This window comes from Oratosquilla oratoria, chromosome 28 (genome assembly GCF_046742065.1).
Source record: "Oratosquilla oratoria isolate Oo_2021 chromosome 28, ASM4674206v1, whole genome shotgun sequence".
In the NCBI taxonomy this organism is placed as follows: domain Eukaryota; kingdom Metazoa; phylum Arthropoda; class Malacostraca; order Stomatopoda; family Squillidae; genus Oratosquilla; species Oratosquilla oratoria.
In genome coordinates, this window is record NC_134804.1 from 7,618,652 (window position 1) to 7,620,486 (window position 1,835).

General features: G+C 39.4%; 1 protein-coding gene across 1 annotated transcript in view; it reads right to left on the reverse strand.

Moving 5' to 3' along the window:
- The window catches only part of LOC143040433 (uncharacterized), a 2,996-nt gene extending 1,709 nt beyond the window's left edge, over positions 1 to 1,287 (reverse strand). The window contains exon 1 of the mRNA XM_076211525.1: positions 1,261 to 1,287. Within this exon, the coding sequence (XP_076067640.1) occupies positions 1,261 to 1,287 (27 nt within the window). The remainder of the gene's footprint in view (positions 1 to 1,260) is intronic.
- Positions 1,288 to 1,835: the final 548 nt, after the last annotated feature.

Here is a 1,835-nt window from a genome sequence, read left to right on the forward strand (position 1 = left end):
CTTACAGAAATAGTAAAACCGTTTTTCTTTCCTATTCCTGTACATTGAAATGATTGTTAACCAATGAGCAGATTAATTTAACGCAAGATTGGTTTGAGATGGTATTGTTGTAGTTTTCTCTTCACTGGTCATATATAATGTAACTCATCCTTCTCTTACTAAGTGCATATGTAACAAAGACAGTCTTACAAGTTCTCTCCCACTTCCAACTGCTAATTTGTCTCCGCCCTTCAAATTCTCGAATACCTTCCCAAGTTAAAACTTCTGGAGTGACGTAAGATCATTTAGTTGCTGTTATGTGACGTGGTAGATATCAGATAAATTTGTAAGGAATATGATAAACCATAATCTCTTTTTGTTTGAACTAAGTTGACATTTCATTACTTTTTTATATGTTATGTTTGATTTATTCCTTTGAAATACTAAACACTTATAAATATTCTTAAGCCTATTATGTAATTACCGATTATTTCAAGATATTTCTAAGCCTACTACATGGTTAGTAGTTCTTAGTCTTGAAACCCTGCATAAACAAACTGTCATACTTTGTAATATCTATTTTACTTGGAAATCCAATTAACATTTCACAAAGTAAACCTATTGTAGAGATGATCAATTTTCCTCACTATTTACTATATAGTTAGTTTTATCAATTTATTTTTATGTATATATTGAAAGAATCCTATTAACTGGAATAGAAAGTAAAATGAATGTCTGGTTCAACCATTGAGATTCAGATTGACCCTTCTGACAGGGAGTAAGTAGTGTTCTTCAGTTTTTTCAAGTGTCAGTCACTCTGCGTCTCATAAAAAAGCTAGCATTTTTTTCAGATGGCCAACAATTGATTATACTGACATCTTAAGCATTCCTAGTTTATGAATTAATTGTATTACAAAGTTCATATCCATTGTCATGAAAATAGTTTCATATAAGGTAAGAGTTTTATACCACTTCCAAAATTTGCTTACATCGTCACAACCGCTGAACCCGTTGGCAGGGTCTTTTCCATCCCACTATAGTATGAAGGATTCGTCTCACTCCGTTTTAGATTTCACACAGATGAAGTCTAAAAGCCCTTTCTACTCACTGATAAATTTAGAATTGTTTTTGTCTGTATAAACCATGATAACCACGTGCCATGAAACGCGCGTTATGTCGCTCACAAAGCTAGACCTGACGCGACTTTGACAGTGCGACCCTGCTTGGCCCGACCTAACCTAATCCAGTGTAATTATGTAATTACGCACCACGGGTACCCACACGGTATATATCAACTCCTGGCCACATGTGAAATAAGTTCACTCTTACCTTACAATAAAGGAGACGAACTCACTAAGGCCCTTTTCTCTTCTCACAGTAACATCGCTACATTGATGACCATTCGGAGCGACAATGGACCCATCTACTGCTGCCACCCCCAACGCCACGCTGCCAGCTACCAACACTGTCAGCACCGTCTACCTGAAGCTGCCACACTTCCCCATGGTCGACGCTCCCTACTTGTTTCGCAGGGCGGAGATCCAGTACCGCCTGCGGAATATTAGAGCATCCCAAACGAAAGCAGACTATGTTTTCGAGGCGATCCTCGAGGATGTGTTTCCGCTTATCTCCCAATGGCTCGATCAACACGACGGCATTATCCAGTATGACGCTCTGAATCAGTACTTGCTTAAGGAATTCACACCATCAGCGGCCTCCAGAGCCGCAAAACACCTCCAACTCACCCAGCAGCCACTGGTGGATATTAAACCAAGAACAGTATACATCGAGATGATGTCTATCGCCCGCCTCCCACCCACAGCCAACGCAACCAGCAGGAGCATCGATTTGCTTCT